The sequence below is a fragment of the Alosa alosa genome, chromosome 13, assembly GCF_017589495.1.
Source record: "Alosa alosa isolate M-15738 ecotype Scorff River chromosome 13, AALO_Geno_1.1, whole genome shotgun sequence".
In the NCBI taxonomy this organism is placed as follows: Eukaryota; Metazoa; Chordata; class Actinopteri; order Clupeiformes; family Clupeidae; genus Alosa; species Alosa alosa.
Window position 1 is genome coordinate 25,645,112 of NC_063201.1, and position 21,283 is coordinate 25,666,394.

Here is a 21,283-nt window from a genome sequence, read left to right on the forward strand (position 1 = left end):
TTGCTCCTGAACTAGCAAAACAAACAAACAAACAAACAAACAAGCCCTTTCCCATTGGCTGAGTACCTCGTACAAGTGTGATTAACACACCCTTAAGCTAAACTCTTTAGCTTCTTATGGGACATTCAAATTATTAGTAACAAACCTCCCTGTCCCAGTCTGTAACTGTTTTATCAGATTATTTTAGGCCTATTTGTTTTTATCTACATTGGGTCAATTGTAATTTTTTTTTTATTCACATACTATGGTTGTGATTTCAGTGGTTGCTGTTGTTATATGTATTATTTTATATTTGTATCTCAGCTACATTGAAGGTTATATGAATGGAGTTTGGCCATACACTTTTTAAAAGCACTGCATGCAGTGACAGTGCAGACTGTTTAAGATGGCTGTCCTTTGTCACTGCTTTGCACTGTTTATCGTGTGTAGGTCACTCACACAAACCCTTGTCTGTCAATCAAATCCATATCTTCTGGAGTCAAACTAAAGAGTAGACAAACTGAATGTGTCCTGCCACTCCTGCCAGTTCTTAGTTCAGTGGTTAAATATTAACCGAAACAGAAGGTCCTCAGCCTTCATTCAGTACTGTATAGTAAAACTCAGATGGGGTTATGCAGGCAATTCCAAAATAGTAGTACGTAAAGATTAGAAGCTTACTTTTTCTAGCACTGAATACGCAATCTGTGTATATGCCTCAAAAGTAAGACATTCTGGCCCCAGCCGTGGTGCGGCTGGCTGGGGCACCTGCACCGTACCCCGGCGACCCGGGTTCGATTCCCGCCCCATGGTCCTTTCTGGATCCCACCCCGACTCTCTCTCCCACTCGCTTCCTGTCATTCTCTACTGTCCTGTGCATAAAAGGCCAAAATATAAAAAGTAAGACACTCAAGAGATCAGATATATAGATAGATATATACTTTATTGATTCCCCAAGGGGAAATTCAAGGTATCAGTAGCATACAGACCCAACATGCACTTACAGCATCACACACAACATGCACTTACAGCAGAAAAAGTAATATAAGTATATAAATATAAAAAACTCAAGATAAAAAAATACTAAAAGACTAAATACTAAAAATACTAAAAAAACAAAATCAAATATCCACATAGTGTGCTTAAGGATGAACAAGCATGAGACTCTTGCAATGATAGGCAGGGACTGAGCCTGTAGTTCCATATGCATGGGTTCTCTATGAGAGTGAGTGTCATGGTGATGGTGCAAATAAGTAAGTCCAACAGGGCAACACTGCAAGTATAAAGTCTAGAAACCAGCATAAAATAAATATGGACATATAAGAGAATAATGTAGACAGGTAATATAAAAACTATATCAGTGCAAGAATAGGTTGAAGTAATAGGGTTACAGCCATTGTATTAAATAAAAAGTAAAAGATATCAGTTAATCATTGACTCCTTTCCATGTTTACTTTGAGTCTAAACACACAGAGAATAAACACACAAAGAATAATCCTTCTAAAATATATGACAAACTGTGTGCGTATGGTTTCATAACACTTTTAAATTGTTACTCTGAAAGCACTGTTAAACTGTCTGATGTGCGCGATTCAGCAGAGCTACAGTATGGGGTTTGTTATGTCTACCTCAGTGAGTCCTGGTTTATGTAAAATTGCTCTGTTGTCCTTTATTTAAATTATTGTTATAAGTTCACACTCTGGTCCCTGGTCACATTTGAGTGACCTTGTGTACAAGATTCTTAGACTTAGACCCCCAGAACACCAAAGCTGGCTAATATCAAAAATAACAGGTCTCTCCACATAAAAGGATCACTGACTAGTTTCAGTAATTTGTTGTTTTGCACTCTGTCTTTTAATTATTCTATGTTGACTTTTATGTCTTTTAATAATTCTATTTTATGTACTGTACTTTTAAAACATTTTTAAACTATTGCCCCTTTATGCTTTTATGTACTATTACCCTTTGATTTTTGTTTACTGTATGTAAAGCACATTGAATTACCCCTACTGTATATGCGTGCCTGGGCTTGCCTTGTCTACTTATTAACACACATTACATTTAAGCTATACCACAGAGCATCAGAGAGATCTTTCCCTCCTGTGAGAGGAGGAATTTTAAGGCACTGAGGTGAGTGTGACCTTCACAGATTGTCCTTTGGTGCCCAAAAGGTTTAAGTAAATACCTGTTGCCCTCCATTGCATATGTAGCCCTTCAGTCTTATCTAATGGCACCTGTTATCAGCTAGTCAGCACAAGATCAAGTGTAAAAACTGTGCATGCAGTGATAACCAAAGACTAGTAAATGTTCGCAGACCTGCGAGACAGGGTTACGTGAAGACACAGATCGGGAGAAGGATACAAGTAAATTCCTGCAACATTGAAATTGCCCAAGAGCACAGTAGCCTAGTAGCCTCCATCATTCTCAAATGGAAAAGTTTGGAATAACCAGCCTTCCTAGATCTGGGGACAAAGGACCTTGGTCAGACAGGAAACCAAGGACCCAATGATCACTATGAATGAGATCCAGAGTTCCTATGAGAAGATGAGAGAAGTATAAAGAAGGACAAACATCAGTGCAGCTCAGTGCCTGGTTTCTTTCACACACACCGTTGGGAATTGTGGCCAAATAGTTCAGTCTTCGTTTCATCCGACCAGATGATTTTACTTCTCATGGTCTGAGAGTCGTTCAGGTGTTTTTGGGAAACTCCCGGCAAAAAATGACATCTGTCCACTCTACCATAAAGGCCTGATTGGTGGAGTGATCCACTGATGATTGTCCTTCGTCATAACAAAGTGTCTGAAAGCGTCATAACAAAGGGTCTGAATACTTCTGTGAATGGCATATTTCAGTCTTTTATTTTTTTTTATACATTTACAAAACAATCCAAACACCGGCTTTTTTTGGAGTGTTGAATTATTGTGTGTATAGATTGATGAGAAAAAAAATAATTGAATCCATTTTAAGATGACTCTGAAAAAGTGAAGCGCTGTGAATACTTTCCGTATGCATGCATTGTACATTATTTGGAACATATTTCACTGGAATACAATGGCTTACTTTTACTTTCAGAAGACACCAACTTTTCAGACCATAAAATAACAATTGATAACACTAAAAGTGTATTATCTAATGAGCACTGTTATTGATGTGATGATATTCAGGATCCTTAAATGGTCATAATGGGGAAAGTAAGTACAAGGCTGTGAACCATTAGTAATGCTCAGGGCTTCCCAGTGTCAGACTAACAACCAACAGAGGGTGCCCAAAACACAAAAACATCCAGCAGTTCATCTCAATTCTGCAATGACACTGCACACACCTTCTTGACCTTACCTCTCAGGTCTCAGGAGAAAAGCCTGCTAGTAACCAGCTGTTAGAACTAAACATGGTGAAGCAGCTTTTAGCTGTGCGATTCAGCTCTGGAACCAACTTTCGGATGACATCGAAAAGGCCCAATTGTGTCCATTTTTAAAATATTTAAGAGTTACAAATTCTGAATATGTCTTTTAATTATTCTACCTTGGGCAATAGATGCACTTCAGGTATTAAGTATCAAAATGATTGTTTAAAGTAGGCTAGTCTACATTTTTAAAAAATATTGAAGGGAATCAGGGGAGCCTATGTCTTTGGCAAGTAGCCTACTACAGACACACAGGTGAATAAGTCAGCCTCAGCCAGAAGGCTACTAGCCGTCAGACCCTTACAAAAAATAACTGCATTACTTCATGTGTAACTGCAGATTTCTGAGCATCAAAGCCGCAGTTTTGGAGGAAATATTTGCAGTTCTTATGCAGGGAATGCAGTATTTTGGACACAAAAAACTGCGTTGTAGGCCTACTGCATAGTGATTTACTACAGAAATGCAGTATTTTGGACATGAAAATACTAGGCTACTGCACTGTAGCCTAAGCCTACTATAACTGAACTGTACTTTGAAAAAACGGCAGTTATTTTTTGTAAGGGGATATGTACAGCAAGCATCAAAAGCAAACAGCCCCCTGATACTGGCCATTTAAGTAGTGAAGGTCCTTTATGGGGAAAAACACTATTTGGTAACTTCCGAATCCAAAATGGGATGATTGTATTGGGAGCACTGAGGTGTCAGATAATAAACAATGGTTACATTTCGGCCCTCGGAGTTCAGGTAGGAGGGCCCCTTAGCAGGATTTTGCCTAGGGCCCCATGGAGGTCTGAACCGGCACTGAGTCAACAAATAAATATGTCTGCTTGAGTTAGTCTTTCATTTGCATGCATAGATTAACCACTGTTGCTGCCATGTTTTCTACATTATATTCTATATTATTTCTATTTTTAATATATATATATATATATATATATATATATATATATTTGGGGCTTGTATGCCTTTAATTCTGACAGAACAGTGGAGGGAATAACAGGAAGTCAGGAAGTGAGTGGGAGAGAGAGAAGGGGAGGAGTGACCCAGGCTGGACTCAAATTGAACTGGCCAGACTGAATATGATACGGGCACTGTAACTGTTGCGCCACAGTGCCCTCCTATATTATTTCTCTTCTAATTCTAGTGATACATTATCCCAAAACAATTGCTGCCCAGAATAGAGAAATATTTCCATTCCTTGTGTGTCAAGTTATGCATGGTTCGTGCAGTTTTCCCTAACTTGAAAAGGAGTTGACTCATCTACATGGAGAAAAAACTGGATTCCAGTCAGTTGTGTCCTTTTCCTCTTTTTTTTTCTTATTCAGATTTCAGCAGCTTATTTCCAATTACATTTTCAATGGACAGCAGTAAATTGATGGCAAGGATTAATTTCCATGAGGAATTGGTTGTTACTAGTTTGTCACTAGGTTTTCACTAGGTAAAAAACATTCAAACATTTAAACAGAGAAGAAAAGAAACATATAAGCTTTTGCAGTACAACACACATCACTAGTAGAAACCACACATGTGCAAATGTTTAAATATCTACCTTCCAGTATGAATTACACAATAGAAAAATATTACATTCGATAGAAAAATATACATCTGAAATTAAAATACACCTGATGGTTCACCAGTGCATATTGCACAAGCCCATTAGCAGTAGCAAGTTAACTGATAACCCAATACCTACAAGTCAAGTCACCGATCATATTCTCACCATGCATTTTAAAACACGACATGTAAATGAACAATAACCAATTTAAACCTGTGTTTTCACTAGACAAACATTTGTCAACAGAGTTACATAGCCATACACATGACATGGAACGCTACACTACGTGCATTTGTAACGGATGCCAGCTAGCTTAGCTGTGCTTGTGGAACGTTGGTAAACCTCACTCCCCGAAGCCTCAAGAGTGCTGCTGGCATCCTAACCAGTAGCCTGGGCTATTGGCTCAATTGTTAGCGCACTCGCCTCCCGATCCGATGTGCTGCTCCTCTAGCAAGGTGCACCAACACCCCTGAAACTCTCTTTAGCTCATTTACCACCTCTTGTGCGGGGGCAGCAGAGAGGTCCTCTATGAGCTCCATTTGATACAGCGCCAGAACAGATGTAGTGTTCATAAGGCATGCACCATTGTAAAATGTCCTCTTAAGCCATTTGTCAGTCGTGCGACACTGCTTATTTGGACATGACGGATAGAAGAGAAGCTATGGAATCATCCCTTGCTGGGTATGCACCAAAACCTACCTCATCCGCTCCATTGATACTAATTATGCAGATACCTTGACATCCCTAGTAATTTCTGCGTGAGAAATGCAAGGTGTTGCGTGTGAGCTTGTTGAATTGCGTGTGTCAGACTTGAGAACCCGTGTTGGTGCCTTTCATGTGAATGCAAATCACTGTCAGGTAGCAAGAGGGAACATCACTATGCTTCTCCATTTTATGCATTCCCCCACAGTGACCTCTTTTGATTTAAAGTGTACGTGCCACCGTTCTGAACATGTACTGATCTTTCTTATGTTACATCTGTAGAAATGTTTACGTCTGCTTTGCTTCTAGGTTTTCAGCAATGTCAGATTAGGTGAAATTTCCATCACCTCTGTAGAGTGTAGGCTCCATCTCTGTTCCGTCTGCTGCGTTGCAGTTGCATGTGTGCATTCACACCAGACATGTCTCTGATGCAGCGCTGCTGCTGCCGGTGTTGTGTGCCTTCTGGTTTCTCCACCTACTGGTTTCCTTGCGCGTGCATGCGCTGCAGCAGTTGTCAGACATTCACAAACAAGTTGTTTTTAGGCGGTTTGAAGTCGCTTTTCATACGCCATGAGCGCTCGGCTACATTATAGCCACTCGGACAAAAGACATGTAAAAAAATAAATATATGTTTTGAAAACTAGCATTAAACTAGATTCGATCCCGCAAAAGCAACACATGCATGACTCTCTCCAGCCTGAATCCCTACTCCTTGAGCCAACTAATACCTGGCTGTTACTATTGTAGGCTACCATCAATTAATAACGTAGGCAACACCCAGTAACGTTGTCCTATCTAAAACAAGTGGTTGCCCTTCATCTAAAACAACTGGTTACCTTAGGCTGCTACGGCTGTCAGTGCACTGTGCACAGTATGCTATTTGGGTTGATCAAATAAAAATAAAAGATGTATTTGGTGATGACGTTATTGTAGGTCTAGTAGACCTAAATTCTTAGAAATTAAATGGTAGCTGTGATGGTCTGCTGCCCTTGTCTGCGTCTGTCTTGCTCTGTGCCCTGTGTGTCTTTCTTGTAGGTGTGGCTGCAGACCATCTGTGGAATTAGTGACACCTGGGCCCGGTGTCTCCACGCCCTTTAAAAACGGCTTCCACCCTGTTACCTGTTGGAGCTTCTTTTCTTTTGCCCAATTGCTTTTTTGCATGTAACACGCTTAATCCATTGTCCATGCATCCCCACACATACTATACTATATGTATCAAGAAGAATGGGTGTAAATAGCAGACAGAGCTGTAACACATTTTTCTCATTTCTCTCCTTGGTTCTGAAAATTCAATAGGAGTGCAAGTACTGTAGGCCTACTGTAGCCAGGGCACAGAAATCTTTTCAGTTTTCATTTGGCGATTGTCTACAAAGAGATCATAGGCAGGCTGCATCTTATTGATTAAATTCAAAGCTAATTTTAATAGCCTAGAAATCTAGACGCACCCTCGCGGCAGCAAATATGTTATTGCCTAGTCCGGCTATAATTTTAATATTTATCACAGTGAACTACCACTATTAGCAAGCTGGTGTCTTGCAGATTCACGTGCTGTGCGTGTGGCCACTGAGTGAAATGACCGTAATGTAGCCTACTGTAAACAGAGAACGACGTGTGGAGTTGGGTTAGTTAAACAACTACAGTAGCCTATGTCGTCGGCTTATGACGATTTAGAAAAGGTTTGCCTACTCTGTTTTATGAACTAGGTCTACTAACCTAAGCTACTATAACATAGTAACCTAAACAGAATATGTTATGAACGTTCAGCCTTAGATTTTCGAAGCTGCCAGGTTATTGAAATGGATGGACCATGACATGGTTAAAACGGGTTTGATAGCCTACTTCATTAAACATGAAACAACTTTAAACATTGTATTCTACATTTTATCTCTAAGCTGAATACTATTGCATGTTCAGATAGGCTAACTGCCAAGTGACCTTACCGTGCTCCCAAAGGTCTCCTGCAGCACTGTGCCTGCGTGCACCTTCTGAGAGTTCGCAGCAAAGCATTTCAATTAACACAGAAAATTGTTATTTTTGTAAATTTCTAATTTCACATACTATTAATGAGACATTTTAGCGAATATTCACGTTGGAACTAGCGGAAGTATTACACATTTTAAAAAGAAAAAACGGGTCTTGTCAAAAGGGCACTTGGACATCAAAGGGGCAAAAGGGCAGGTGCTAGAGCCCCTGTAGCCCCCCTTCTCTGCACGTGCCTGCAATGCAAATCAAACCATGCCAATCTCTAGGTATGGTGAAGGGTATGTGATGATGTGGGGCTATTTTAAATCCAAACAGGGCCGTTTCAAGGAATTTGGGGGCCCCAAGCAAAATGGACATGGAGTCCAACCCCCCCCCACACCGCACCCAACGCCTAAAGGAACCAAAGCATAGCCATACAGTTTAAATTCACCCACGCTTTATATAAATAAAAAATGTTGACAGTGCAAATACTGCTGTTGCATATATACTGTGCATTAGTTTTGAACATTTGAACATTTGCAAAAACACCACCATACCATAAAATCCAATGTCAGCTTCTTCCTCATGAATGGAGGATAAAGTTGATGGTGTACCTGGGAAAATAATTGAAAAAAAAAAAAAATCTGAAATGACCTGTGAAGTACGTTTGACCATTTCACTGTTAGCATATTGGAAATGGTCATTAACAGCTCAGCTCAGTGAGAGAAATTCACTCTACCTTCATTAGTGGAGGTATCCTTAGGAAGAGCCTGAGGGCTGAGAAATTTAAGCAAAGCACCTTGAGGGAGAAAGAAAAGATATGTTAGCATTTCCATATTTTGATATTTAGAAGGGATGCAGCTACTTTCACAACTACCAGTGCTTACTGTAAAAACATCCCAAGCTAATGTTATACATTGACCTAGGCCTACTTGTAGCTTAACATAGCATTTAAAGGAGAATTCCGGTGTGATATTGACCTAAAGTGTATTGAAACATGATACCGAGTGTGAACGTATGTCTCATAGCCCATCTCGGCTTGTCCCCTGCACTCCAAAATCTGGCGCTAGTTAGCCGATGCTACCAACAGCTTTTTCAATAGTGGTGCCCGCATCGGCTAGCCATGCAAATAAATCACTGTTTTACACCCATTTACGAGGCTCAATGTATCTCCACACTTCATTGGTAGACTTCGAGGGCCCTGACATTTAAAACGAGACATTGAGAACTTTGAAAAGCACTGGTAGTTTACTTACAAGACGATTTATACAGACAGTATCTTCACAAAGTTTAGCGTTTGCAGCCATCTTGAATTTAGTCACGATAAGTCAAGCAATGAGTAAGAATGAACAGGTATGATAAGGGATCAGATTCCAAAAATAATTCAGTGGAAATGCATGGATTCCAGTTGCTGCTACTGGAAGAAACTGGAATCCATGCATTTCCACTGAATTATTTTTAGAATAACATGGGATGTAAGAAACTTGTGGATTTTTGCTGCACCCAGTGTGAATTTGCAGCTTGTTAAACCTAGGCTTCATTTGCAGGCAGACGAAATGCCAGCGCAAATTAAACTTACCGATAAGCGCACATCCCTCAGGTATTGTGGTTCAAGCAGGCATTTCAAGAGTCTGCAACTGTAGTTGATATTTGGCTTTTGCCTCGACTGGAATCCTGGCCATTTAAATCAAATGCATAGCCTAATCATGTGAATGTTGCAAGAAAGCAAACTAAATAAGTCATTGACATTTGTTTCGTTTTTAATCACTTGTGGAGATAGGTTACATCAGAGACGGTTGATAAATATTATAATGTATATTAAAGATCTTTGGTTAGATGATCCAGACGTTGCGTTATCATGGACTACAGGTATGAATACAATCTACGTTTTAAAATAGTTTTCATACACAATGCAATGAGTAGGCTAATAGGCCTAATTGGATATAGGTCATTGCTATGTATCTGCTAAAATGTATGGCCATAATCAGTTACCTTGTCAACCCACACATAAGGCAAATAATATCCTGATATGACAACATTTACTTTTTCTTTTATTTACCACAAAGTCCGGTATAATACAGTCTAACCATGTAAGTAAGTACAGGTGCTTTGCCTTAATGGTATTCATTCTGCGTATGGGATTTACGGGATGGCCAGGCCTAAACAATGGTTCACAATTCAATTAACTGCCTGTGAAGTTGCTTCTTCTCCACCCTTCTCTTCTCTTTCCACAAAACTAACTAGAAGCCATCATTTAAGGGTAATTTTTAAAAAATCTTCCGGGGGAGCAAGCCCCCAGGACCCCCCTGTCTTATGCCCCCTATGCCTATGTCCGTCAACAGTTTGGAATACCCTAATTGACTAAGTTAACTAATTACTTGTTTGTGATTTTTAATAATATTTTTGCATGCAAGGAAATTTATTGAAATTGTGTTTGGGGGTCCCCCAAACCCCGCCACAGATTTGGTCCCCAATGTTGACATCATGACTACGGCCTTGCTTCTTAGTAAGCAGAACACTTCTCAATCGACATCGACATATAGGCCTCATCATGGAAGACTCGGAAGTCGTCTCGATTCGCATCGTTTGTCAAATTAGCATAAAACCACGGGTGCTTACACCACATTTGCACCACATTCTTGCATCGCAAGAACTGAGCTTATGCAAGCTCCAAGCTTATGCAAGCTCCTGCACTTCGCTTCATCTGCTGCATAAACCAATGCTGGTCATGTTTTCACTCGAGAACTCAAACTTTCTATCATCTGGTCTTATTCTCAATACCTTTTCTAAACCTCTTCTGAACTTATTACCCATGGACGATGTCTAATATTCATGTTTTCTTGTCTTGTTTAGCTTACGTTACCTATGCTGCTCATCTTATTTTGGGGCATCATTTTAATAGGGGTCGTCCTTAAATCAGATTTATTTTGTCTTGTAATCATGTACTTTCTCTTGCAAAAGTCTGGCGGTGGTTATTATCTAAATTTAATCTTACTTTATTCGTCTCCTCTTCGCTTTGTCTGTTTCCAGGGCTTTGGCTCGGTGGCATTTGTGCAGCTGGCACCTTGTGCACTGGGTCTGGGTGCTTGTGGGTTGTCTCATTAGTACCGCTGCTTGAATAAGGCCAACTCGGGCCACCATGCATCGAATCATGCGTCATGAGCTTCTGCAACTGCAGGCTCTATTTCTTCTGCTCTAACATGAGCATTTGCAACGGCAAGCTCTATTCCTGCTTCACTGCCCCGAACATCTGCAACCGCAACCTCTGTCCCGCTGCAGTGACCCCAAGAATCTGCAACTGCGAGCTCAATCCTGCTGCACTGTACCTGAGCATTTATCCCAATCCGTGAATTAGTGAAACACACTCAGCACACAGTGAAGTGAAGCACACACTAATCCCGGCGCAGTGAGCTGGCTGCAACACCGGCGCTCGGGGAGCAGTGAGGGGTTAGGTGCCTTGCTCAAGGGCATTTCAGCCATGTCGGGGTTTGAACCGGCAACCCTCCGGCAATAGACTAAGGTTTAAGGTTAAAAATAAATATAGTTCGAAATAAAGTCCGAAGCGCTAACCCGTAGGCCATGGCTGCCCTCAAGTGTTTTTTTCAAGTGTATTTTTTTTGACCCCGACGTGATTTGAACACGCAACCTTCTGATCTGGAGTCAGACACGCTACCGTTGCACCACGAGGTCCCAAGGATACGTATGCAAGTATACGTATGCAAGTATACTATACCGAGAAACCTGATTTACATTTAAATTTACATGTTAGTTAACAACATCTGCAAGCTTGATTCCCTTCCATAGCACTAAATCAATCATAAATCTTTGAGTTACAGGTGGTTGAATAATTATCAAATCATGAAATATCTTATGAATAGTATATTTATTAATGTCATCGGATACTCTTTCTTGCTTTCTCTGATTCATCTCCTTCTGGTGGGGATCTTTCCCCATGATTCTTCTGGTGGGTATCTTTCTTATTCTTTGGGGCTAGGCTCCGCCACCTGCCGTCGCATTCCGGCAGGATCTGCAAGGGTCTGTTTGCACATTGAGTGACCTAGACTGAGAACGAGGCCTATGACAAAAAGACTATCTTATTGTTGCTTATGTATTTTGTGTATCCTTTGATGGATTAAAACATGTGTTAACTTTCATTATACCTCCCTGAGTCTTTCTGATAGAACTATATTTATTTTTAATCTTAAACCTTAGTCTATTGCCGGAGGGTTGCCGGTTCGAACCCCGACCAGTAGGCACGGCTGAAGTGCCCTTGAGCAAGGCACCTAACCCCTCACTGCTCCCCGAGCGCCGCTGTTGTTGCAGGCAGCTCAATGCGCCGGGATTAGTGTGTGCTTCACCTCACTGTGTGTTCACTGTGTGCTGAGTGTGTTTCACTAATTCATGGATTGGGATAAATGCAGAGACCAAATTTCCCTCACGCGATCAAAAGAGTATATATACTTATACTTATACTTATTGCACTATTCCCACCCTCTTTTCGCACAACGCTCTAGTGGAACTATCAGTTTTAGAACATCAATTTTATGAGGAAGGAATGGGAACACAGAGGATATACTGATGTCACAAGACTATCCGTTTCTTTCAAAAGATGCCAATACACTTACACTTGCATGCATTATTGTGTGTTTATTTATTTTACACAAAAATACACAGCATGCTAGACAGAATACATGTGCAAGGTGTGCAGAAAGGGAGCAGATGAATGTTTAGTTCAGTCTGTTATCAATGATCTAATAATATTCTGCCCTAAGAAATAAAATAACATTCATAGTATCTATACAAAAACATGTGACATTGTAAAAGGGAGATACATATTTTGAAATTAAAAAAATATCTTACATAGTCTTCAATAGTTTAGAATGTGATGCTATAATTTTCGACTAAACATCAGGACACTACTTTTTGGATGCCATTTTAACATCAAAATGAATATCGCAGAATAATTTGAACAGACATAAGGCATACAAACAAATGCATATGATCAGTTATAGTTATAACCTATACATATATGAACAAGAGTCTTTGGAAAGGAATTGGAAATTAACTGTTCAGAAGACCAATGTAAGTGATGTAAGAAAGATAACTCAACAACACTCCGAGTGGTCAGAAGACCACTGCCCAGACAATGGCACTTCTAAAGACAACATGTTTCATGATGTACTTATACATCATCCTGGTCCATGTGAATAATGACATGTCATATTTTGGCAAATACTGTCACCTTAGATAAACCTACAAGACGGTGTGTACTAAGTCGTATATGAAGACATAACAAGTAATCCTTTTTGTTTGCTGTGCAGGAAACACAGCCATCCCTTTGGAACTTTCCAGAAGAGGACTAATAACTGGATAAGACAAAAGTGTAGACAATGTAGAGGATGATGATGGTGAGGCCAATGCCGAGGCCGGCGTGGTTCAGTTTCCGTGCTGTTTGGGAGTTCTTCTCAGCCATCGGTCGGTTGCCTTGGCTATTGGCATCACGAGTCTGCACAAACACACAATAAAACTATCATGTCACCATGAGGCCTAATTTCTTTACACAAGAAGCATGTTTTTGGTGACTTTGCCATCATTTTCTGGAAAGTCAAGCAGAGCCTAGTATAGTGTTCTATTTAGACTAAAGAGCAAAATAACTTTTTTGTAGTTGGAGTGAATGCATCTGCAGTAGAGCCCACTGCGAGACAAACAGTACAGTACTAATATAATGACCTAAACTACAGAGAGCAGATCTAAAACCACATCCTTGATCTTATTTTAGCACATTCTTCCACAGAAGTCCACACCCAATTAAGCTCCACAGCATCAGCATGTGTTGGTCCCCTAGCATAACTTCGAATTCCACACCTTAACATCTTTGAGCAGCTGCACAACTGACAGCCCCTGCCCTAGGCCTCAAAAAGTAACACTGTAAAGCTCATCCACAAAATGAATCTGTGTGGGTGAGGCCCTTAACATTTGTTTAGAATGGAGAAGAAACACAAAAAATCATAATAAAAAAGCAGAGCAAATTGGATCTTTAATTTTCAAAAATGACATCAAGTAAAACCAGTTGTAACAACAATAAATCATTTTTAAAAAATCTGTTGTATATTTTCTTTTTTCCTTTTACCCTCGTATTCAGACTTATTTTTTGTTTATTTAGGAGAAAATTCCTCAGTAATTGTGACCAGCTGGCAGATGTTTTATGTTAGACTCGTCATACTTACGCAATCTCACTGTCGGGAAAGTAAAATGGAACTTTTAAAGTGGATCTTCTAGCTTACCCTAAAAGTGCTTTGAGGAGACCAGAATAGTTAGTAGTCAATCCGTAAGATGACTTTTTGGCAGGCTCTATGTTGGCCGTAGCTGATTAAAAGGCACAAGTGAACACAAGCTCTGTTGGCTAACATTAATAAATACAAGAAGATATCAAAGAGTTAAGCTTCAAATAAAATAGAGCCAATAGGTGCCTTTACATAGACAGAGGGGGAAAGCAGCTGCCAGCACTTTGGCCAGCAGACGACAGTGTTAAATAAAACTGAAAACCTTTGGATAAACTAGTGTGGCCACTGAAAATGTCTTGAAATTATTCACTCAGTGTGCAATCACCAATATTACATACATAACACTCACTAATCAATACATCATTTAGATGATCAATTCTAGCAAATTACAGTATTTCTGTATAATTTATGATGGTAGTTATAATATTTTCACGGCAGCATTACTTTTACAGGTTAATCCTGATTTTTTATTTTATCTCAACAAGCAGGCAGCATCAAGGTCTTGTGACTGGTAATAATAAACCAGATGTAGAGTATGAGCAGATTTGCATCTGGCATCTTTAGTTAAAGCCAAATACTATAGTAACAAAAATAGGGTGTAGCATTCACCCCACTTTGTTTTGATACATGCATGTCTAAGGCATAATGTCCAATTGCTTTTTGATACACTGAAAATGGCATAGAGCCAAAACGTGTCTGTCTGTTCACTGGCCTCCAATAAAGCAGTTTACACTGTGCCAGTGCTTTTTTCTGTTTATCATCATAGTTGTTATTTTTGTAGTTGTTTATGTTCAATTGTCACCAGAAATGGCTGTGAAGTAAACCACGGATATCACAATGAGCTGAATAGATGCCACACTGACCATAAACCTGCTGAGGAAATGATGCTGGCATTGACCTATAGTTCAGCAACCCTCTACAAGTCACATGCTATAGTTAATCTGTGCATGAGAAAACATGCAATGAAAGTGCAACTAGAGAAGATCAACACAATTATGTAACTAACTCATACACAAGTTGAGCCGCACCTCTGTGCAAACTTAAAAAAAAAAAAAGTTAATATCGAATGCCAACAAACTATAGATTATAGCATAGGCTAGAAGTTCACCATGAAGTTTTACTTGGCCGCAAAGGAAAGTTTCAAGTTTTTTGCAATTGCAATTGTATTTGTCAAACAATGCAACTGAAAGAACTTCATCCACTGCAAACTTCAGGGAGAAACTATTTAAGGCCAGTGGCTTTGGAGTTATTCCTGCAGCCTCATGCCTTCTATTAAAATTAGAAGAGAAAACAGCTGACCGTGAAGTGAAAACATCCTTCAGAATTGGCAGATGTAGGCCTTGACTACTCAGTTCAGCGGCATAATGCTGTATTTGCAGTGTAGTTGGACAAGATGGACACCTAATTATAAAGATTTCTTATATCAGATGAACATGAGATTTATGACATTTATTCATTTATTTGCATATGTATGGTCTTACTCTTTGTTTGCCCCCCAAAAAGAATTGGCTGGGACATTCTACAGAAAAGGTGGAATCTGGGTGATGAAAATCTGCTAAAATGTATTTCTTTCAACACTCCCAAAACCTGTTTCATAGCATTAATTAACTTGTAAAATTGACAAATCCACAAAAAGTAAACCTTATTGAAAAGTACACAGCTCAACTTCCATGTATGATCAAAGGAACAGGGCAATTGTCAGGAAAAAGCATGTAAATAAATTGTAAAAAATAAAAAGAACATTAAATAAATGTTAATCTGAAATCAGCCTGATAACACTCCCATCAAAACATCCAACAAGGCCAAACGACCAGCCTAAGGTTTCAATGGCATCTTATTTGGCATCTTATTTGGCACTGCAGACACCTATGTTGCTTACTGCTATGCTCTTCAATTTTACCCTCATCTGTTCAGAGTTCATCTGCTTCCATTTCAGGTAGAGAAGTTGGGATTTGCCCTCCTTGAGTAGATCACAGCTTCCTACTAGTTATGTTCTTGGGCATACTGTACGTTCCCAAAAGAACGCTAGATGAGACAAGTGCAAAATTGTCAAGCATTCCAAGACCAATGTAGAGAAAAGCAAAGAAAGCTATATCACTTCCGTTCCAGTTTCCTTACTCTATGTTAATGGAAACTCGCTCATTTGCTGTCTACCCCGAAATTGGATAATAGGATGCGTGCTTTCTTTGCTCTGTGCGTGCAATAAGCCCTCATGTAATACCCCCGGTGTAGCACTGTAGCTGCCTGACAGTTCTAGCTGTTGGCTGCAACAAGTCAAGCTAGGTAGAACCAGAGCTCTCTCTGGGGCTGTGGGTAGAACCAATTCTTTTCGTCTTTCGTACTGACAGTATTCGGTGACCTTGAGAAACAGAGATCTATGTTAAAAATGGCCAGAATTGTCCTTTATTCATTCCAGAATGGTAACTTAATCCCTTTTTTTAGATTTCAGACATTATTTTAGACTTGTGTCTATGTCTGTCTGTTTAATCAGGACGATACATGTTTTTTTTTGTTTTTTTAATTTTATTATTATTACAGTTTCAATTCCAAACAGCCTTTAGTGGCGGTAAGTCATCTACCTTGATCATAAACCCAAAATAAACATAAAAACTGCTCTTTGGAAAGTTTACTGCTGGATTGACCTCACAGACATTCCAGTTGCACATGTGACAACACACACCCTTTCCCATCAGGCCCTAACCCAGAGAAGGTCATAGAAGAGCTGTCTCCTAGCAACTTCTATTGACATAGATAATCTAGGCACTTCTATTGATGCATCACTAATTTGTGATCTCTGGTCCCTCCCCTTTCCTGGAATGCGCAGGAACAGCCCTTTCCTTCCGACCTTCCGATTTGACGATGAGAAAGAAATCTGGATTTTTCCTCAAAGATTTTCTAATCACACACAAACACACACACACACACACACCCCTGAAATGGGCCCCTTGGCTTTGCAACTACTGTACACTTTGAAAAGATCTGTGAGAGTGTGGTGAACTTCCGGTCAAAGACCCCGCTTCTCTTTAGAACCCAGCCTTCCTTTCCCCTGCTCAGGCCCAGTGCAGTAAAGCAAGTCCCTGAAATAAAGCCTCTATATTGCCACACACAAACAAACAAACAAACACACACACACACATACACGCCAATAGAACCACACGCAAAAAAAAAACCCACCCTCTTGATGTCCAAGATCAACCCCTCTGGGACTTTCCGAATAACACATTGAGATACATTTGCACGTGATTTCTTTGCACACTGCCTGTTTTCAGTCAAACTACTACAGTTGTGGTATTGTTCAACAGGCTTGCAGGAAATCTGCAGTATGTGGCGTCACTCAGAATGCAGTGCCTGAGGGTTTTCAGCAAATCATGACCACCACTGTTCAGATTGCCCTTTTATTTTAACGAAACAAAAAAGGAAAATAAGAGACAAAGAAGAGTAAGGTCACAAGATGAATGGTACTTTGGGGCTTATTCAAAAGAGATTTTAAAAAGGTCCACTCCATCTAATTATCGTTTAACACTAGGGAGAAGAATGAAAGTGTAGAGTTCAAATGTATCTGCATGTTCAAATTGATCAAATGTCAGGTTCAGGTTTGACTGGTTTATCTCAGTCCTCATGTGGGCACATACCCGGCATGCACACACAAGTACGTCAAACTATATGGCTGTGTGCCTAGAGAAAACATCAGTAGAATGGATAACTTTAGAAAATTCAAGACATTTGTCAAATGTATTTTTAGTGATGTGTCCACGTAACACCTATATCTAATTCATCTATGAAGAGAGATGTCACAAGTAACACAGATAAACAGCTGTGCTTCATGAAAATTTAGCTATACACAAGTTCTGGACTCTATCATTGCCAATGACAAAAAACATACTTTAGTATGGTCCCTACATCTTAAAATGATGAGACTTCCCAAGATATAACACACAGCAGCACATAGTGTGCTACAAGCCTAAAGAGAGATTCAGCTAGGCCTTTAAAGAGACCTGTTTGTAGATCAATTCCAAACCGGGAAATAATGAAGATTAGTCTTAACAGTTCTGAGTATTTCATTCCCTTTTGCTTTGCTCTTTGCCATAATTAGCAGCAGGGATGAAATTAGCATTAGCACGTCCATGTGTCAAAGTTCTTAACACTCACAGACAGCTGCTTGTATTCACAAACACACGGTATGAGATTTTTCCTGTTAGAAACCCACACTGGGGATGGTGACTTTTAAGCTAGAAACTAATTATTAACCTGGATGCAGCAAGGTGAATGTTTTACCTTTTGTCAATAGGATATGATAGGATAATGTTTGATCATTTAGTACAGTAAGCACATGTATAGCCTGACTGTCTTGATGTAGAAATGACTGATTATTATTGAGGTGTGAATAATCTTACATAAAACACTTGTAGCAATTTCCCCCAATCAATGAACAAACAGCTGTAAAAGCAACAATAAGTCTCTACAAACCACTCATTTTCCTGGAAGTAACCCCCCCCCCCCCCATACTTATCTATGCACATTTATGAGGCGTGACAAATGAGAGCCTGGACTCTCTTTGTGTCCTCATCACTTTACTGTTGCTGTTCTCACATCTCCCTCTGTCATGGAATGCTGGAAAGAAGCCCATAACAGCTTTTTTTCCAACATCCAGACCTTCAGTGTTTCCTTAACTCTCATTTTTAAACATGCTATCTTTGCTCCAACCATTTCCTCTTATCTCCACTTATTCCTTGAGTGTTTGCGGCTGTTTTTAACTGCTGGGATTTTCACTAAGAAAGGTGCAAAGAAATATTAATAGTAAAGAAAAAACAATGCAATTTGAGGACCAGTTCCCCTTTCCTGAGGCTCAGTGATGAGGGAGCGCTATCTTTGGGTTATAATACATCTGTCTGAATCATACAACAACTTACAGTAAGGGCCACTCAAATTAAATGCACAGGACTATGAGCGTAAACTATCTGGTATCAAAAGATGCTAAGAAATATAGGCAAACAATCATTTGTGTTTTGCTTGTTGAGAACATTTTTGAGAAGTATCCTTTGAATATGGCGCTTATTGAAACACAAAAATCTTTCTAAGAACATCAAAACTTTTACCTTTTTCTAAACTGAATCGTAATGGCACACACATTCTAAAGGTTTGGATTACACAGGATACTCACAGAAATAGAGAAGATGAGGGCCGCAATGCCGAGTGGGAAGCAGCAGCACAACATAGTGAAAATGGAATAACCCAAGTAGTCCGACACCGGATTGATGAGAGGTGAGTGGGTCACATACACCGTCGTAGGCTGGACCATAACCGTGTTTCCCTGGGGGTACTGGCCCTGAGGGTATTGGCCCTGAGGGTAAGGCTGGCCCATGTGGACTCCTGCTGGAGGACCCCCAGGCCCAGGTGGGTAGTAGGCCCCTTGGGGAGGCATGGTCCCTGGGGGCGGGTAAGCCCCCGGATTGGGGTACTGAAGATGGTCTTGGTAGGGTGGTGGTGGATGAGCCATTCCTGCTTTGTCATCGTGATTCCAGCCAGGAGGGGGAGCAGAGGCCTTGCTGGGATCCATCTCTCCTGTAGGGTTGCTTCTGATGGATGAGTGTAAGTATTCCTTAATCAAGACCCTCTCTTCTCTCTCTTTTTCCTAACCTCTCTAATTATTCTCACCACTCTGCTTGCAGAACAGCTATGCTGTACTTGCTTCCTGAGTGCTATTTGCTGTGCTGGCTGGTCAGCCCTTTGCTCCTCCTGTTTTTTCAATCTCTCCCCTCCCCCAAGCAGAGGCCCTGCCTGGAAGGCCCCTGCCTGGCAGGGCGGGCCTAGAAGAGGGCAGGAGGGGAGGGAGGGTTGTGAGGGGGAGGAGGGAAGTCACTGGAACAATCAAAAGTCTGAAAAACAGGCGCCTCTCTGTGGTGCAAAGGTGACCTGCTCCAAGGGGCAGCATCCAAGTAAAGCTTTCAAAGAGCATGTGAAACTCTTCACAAAACAGGTTCAAAGCCCTGGTTGTGGTTTCAGGTCTAAACAAGCCAAATATGTTATAGCTTACAAATGAAAAATATACCATTCCATTTGTAACAAAAGCAGTTAGGCGACTGCAAATCAATGCCACTTCAAAGTGAAAAAATAATAATTTTCCGGAAGATCTTGTACTTTTTAAGTTATGTGAATGTACACATACACTCACACACAGAAAGAGAGAATCAGACAGTTAGAAGTGACTAGAATGACCTGCTACCTGCTACTCCCTGACCCCTTACCCAAAACAGTTTACAGTGAACTCTTAATGGTAAACATCTCACTCTAGTGGTCAAGAATGTATTACATCTAAAATCATGAGAATAGTGTTACAGGCTGCACATTTTTATAGTAAATCTGATAGCTATTCCAAGTTAAAACAAGCTGCGCTGAGCTGTCTGCCCACTCTATCATGATGGCCTGATTGGTGTAGTGTTGCTTGGATGGTCCTTCTGTAAGGTTCTCCCATCTCCTCAAAGGAACACCGGATCTCAATCATAGAGAACATTGTAGCTTACCCGCCTGACCAAGGCCCTTCATCCCTGATTGCTAGATCGGCTGAGCAGCCAGATCTAGGAGGACTGTTGGTGATTCCAAATCTCTTCTGTTTGAGAGTGTGTAACAAACGCTCTCTAATAGCCTACCTTCAAAAAGACTACAAGAGGGGTAGGGAGACTTTCATCTATACTATGCTGGCAAGCAATGTAGTGGACATGAGTAAAATGACAAAAAGTAAACATGGATCTGTAGCGAAGGAAGAGAGCAGTGACCCCACCCAATCTTGAACCCGGGTCTCCAAACCTGCAGCTTGACCGCAAAGCCAAAGAACCAGGCCCGTTGGTATGGCAGTTAGAGCGCATACTCAACTGTAGTGATGGTAGTTCACGCACACTGAAACTCCCTTGCGTAACGACAAGCTATACTTCTCCCATAACTCAAATTCCTTTTAGTGAAGGCTGACTGTCATTTCATGTTCGGATTGAATACGATGTACCAGACTGCCTGTACCATGCTATATGTCATGCTGCAAAGTGTGGTTAATTGCAGTATTTAATGTGTTTTACTTTTTGTTTGATTTTGTTGTGTTTTTAGATCCAGACTGCTACATGGTGTTGCTAAGCTGCTGTTCTTTACACTGTATGTTTGTATGACTGGTATGGTTCTTAGACTGTGCATATTTATACATTTGTATTTTGTTTGCCCCTTCTACTGTAGCCTGTGGCTAGGTATGTAATAGCGTATAGAGCGTTCTGTGAGCCACAGGTTAGAGGGGCTTCTCTTTTCTTTTACCCCTGTCTTCCCCTTAGGCTTTAGTAGCTTCAGATACAGTCGAGCCTGGGTGGTGTGGGAGGCTACGGGATAGCGGGTTCCCTTAAGTTCACTCGATAACTGGTTGTA

At 40.5% G+C, this 21,283-nt stretch overlaps 1 protein-coding gene and 1 non-coding gene across 2 annotated transcripts; both read right to left on the bottom strand.

Annotated features, from left to right (window-relative positions):
• Nucleotides 1-11,216: 11,216 nt before the first annotated feature.
• Nucleotides 11,217-11,288, bottom strand: trnaw-cca. Its single transcript has one exon. It is a non-coding gene; the product is annotated as a tRNA-Trp (tRNA).
• A 937-nt stretch (nt 11,289-12,225) lies between these two features.
• LOC125306602 (calcium-binding protein P-like) lies at nt 12,226-19,605 on the bottom strand. Its single transcript, XM_048262068.1, has 2 exons — nt 19,044-19,605; nt 12,226-13,104 (listed from the first exon to the last, which is right to left on the bottom strand). The coding sequence occupies exons 1-2, from the start codon at nt 19,437-19,439 to the stop codon at nt 12,958-12,960; spliced, it is 543 nt and encodes a 180-aa protein (XP_048118025.1). The 5' UTR covers nt 19,440-19,605; the 3' UTR covers nt 12,226-12,957.
• Nucleotides 19,606-21,283: the final 1,678 nt, after the last annotated feature.

Coding starts and splice junctions, on each gene's coding strand:
- LOC125306602 (XM_048262068.1), bottom strand. CDS start 19,439: ATGGATCCCAGCAAGGCCTCTGCTCCCCCTCCTGGCTGGAATCACGAT. Junction 13,105..19,043: donor CCCTCATCTTCTCTATTTCT/GTGAGTATCCTG, acceptor GTGTTTGTGCAG/ACTCGTGATGCCAATAGCCA.